The sequence below is a fragment of the Emiliania huxleyi genome (genome assembly GCF_000372725.1).
Source record: "Emiliania huxleyi CCMP1516 unplaced genomic scaffold EMIHUscaffold_9272, whole genome shotgun sequence".
Classification (NCBI taxonomy): domain Eukaryota; phylum Haptophyta; order Isochrysidales; family Noelaerhabdaceae; genus Emiliania; species Emiliania huxleyi.
Window position 1 is genome coordinate 1 of NW_005195101.1, and position 1192 is coordinate 1192.

A 1192-nucleotide genomic window follows, 5' to 3' on the forward strand; every position below is an offset into this window, starting at 1 on the left:
AGATTCGTTTCCGCGCCTGGGTCAGGCGCGCGGGGCATCCCCCGGGTCGCTCGACCAGCGATCCGAAGAGTGGCCGCTATGCGAGGGAAAGAGCGGGGCCCACGGGGTACGCCTCCGTCCGGCCCCCTCCGAGGGGGGAAGGGAATTGTGGGGTCCCCACGGGCGCCTCAGTTCGGCCCTCCCGAGGGGGGGGAGGGGAGCAAGGGGGTGGGGGGATCGGGGCGGGGGGGAGGGGTCTCGGTTTCGTCTAATACTTGCCTTTCGGGGAGGGGCCTCCGTTGGAAGGCGCGCAAGCACGCCCTACGTCTTCCCCTCCTCCCCAGAGGCAGCGAGTAGGCAGCGAGGGGAGCACTCGAGCGCCTACACGTATGGCGATGGGAGTGAGCGGCCAGGTGGGTAGGAGGGCGGTCGGGCGGGCGGGCAGGGCGGGCGGGCGGGCTGGGCGGGGGGTCGTATCTAGCGTCGGTAGTAGCAGCAGCAGCAGCAGCAGCAGCCGCAGCCTCGCCTCCTGCGGTGTCTAGCTCTTTCAGTCTATCTAGGCGGCCGCGAGGTTAATATACCGAATAATGGTGTCAAAACACCGGGGGGTGGTTGGTGCGCAGGCACCTGAGGAGTCTCCGTCGGGCGCGTATGCGCCTCGACTTCGACCCCTCCACGACACAAGACGCTCGACTAGACACCCTCACTCTCTCTGTCACGCTCGTCACTGATTTGGTGCGCCCCCATCTTTGCTTTCCTGCCGCCCCTGGTCTTCTTCCCGCGCGGTCGCTTCGTTGGTGGGGCACCGCTGCTCGCCTCGTCGCCTTCCGCCATCACGGTCGGCGCCTCGTCGTCGAGCGCCTCCCCTCGCTCGCGCCGCCCGAGGACCGTCTCGCCTCCTGGAGCACTGCTGCTCGCCTCGCCTCCTGCCGCCGTCGCGGCTGGCGCCTCGTCGTCGAGCGCCTCCCCTCGTGCCGCCGGGCTGATCGTGTTGGACCCCGCCTCCGCCTCGTCGACGGCGTCGCAAATGCTCATCTCGTCCTCGTCGTCGCCGACTGGGTCGCATCGTGGGCTGTCGCCAGCGGTTGGGAGGTCCGCCTCCCCCTCGAGCTGGGGCACTGGGATTCGGGGGCCGAAGAGAAAGGGACCGGCAGGCGGCGGCGTCACAGGACGAGGCAGAAGAGAACGACGCGACAGAGGAGGAAATGACAAG

At 68.9% G+C, this 1192-nt stretch overlaps 1 protein-coding gene across 1 annotated transcript; it reads right to left on the reverse strand.

Annotated features, from left to right (window-relative positions):
- Positions 1–672: 672 nt before the first annotated feature.
- Positions 673–1014, reverse strand: EMIHUDRAFT_259489 (hypothetical protein; the record flags this gene model as incomplete). Its single annotated transcript, XM_005757136.1, has 1 exon — positions 673–1014. The coding sequence occupies one exon, from the start codon at positions 1012–1014 to the stop codon at positions 673–675; it is 342 nt and encodes a 113-aa protein (XP_005757193.1).
- Between the last annotated feature and the right edge of the window lie 178 nt (positions 1015–1192).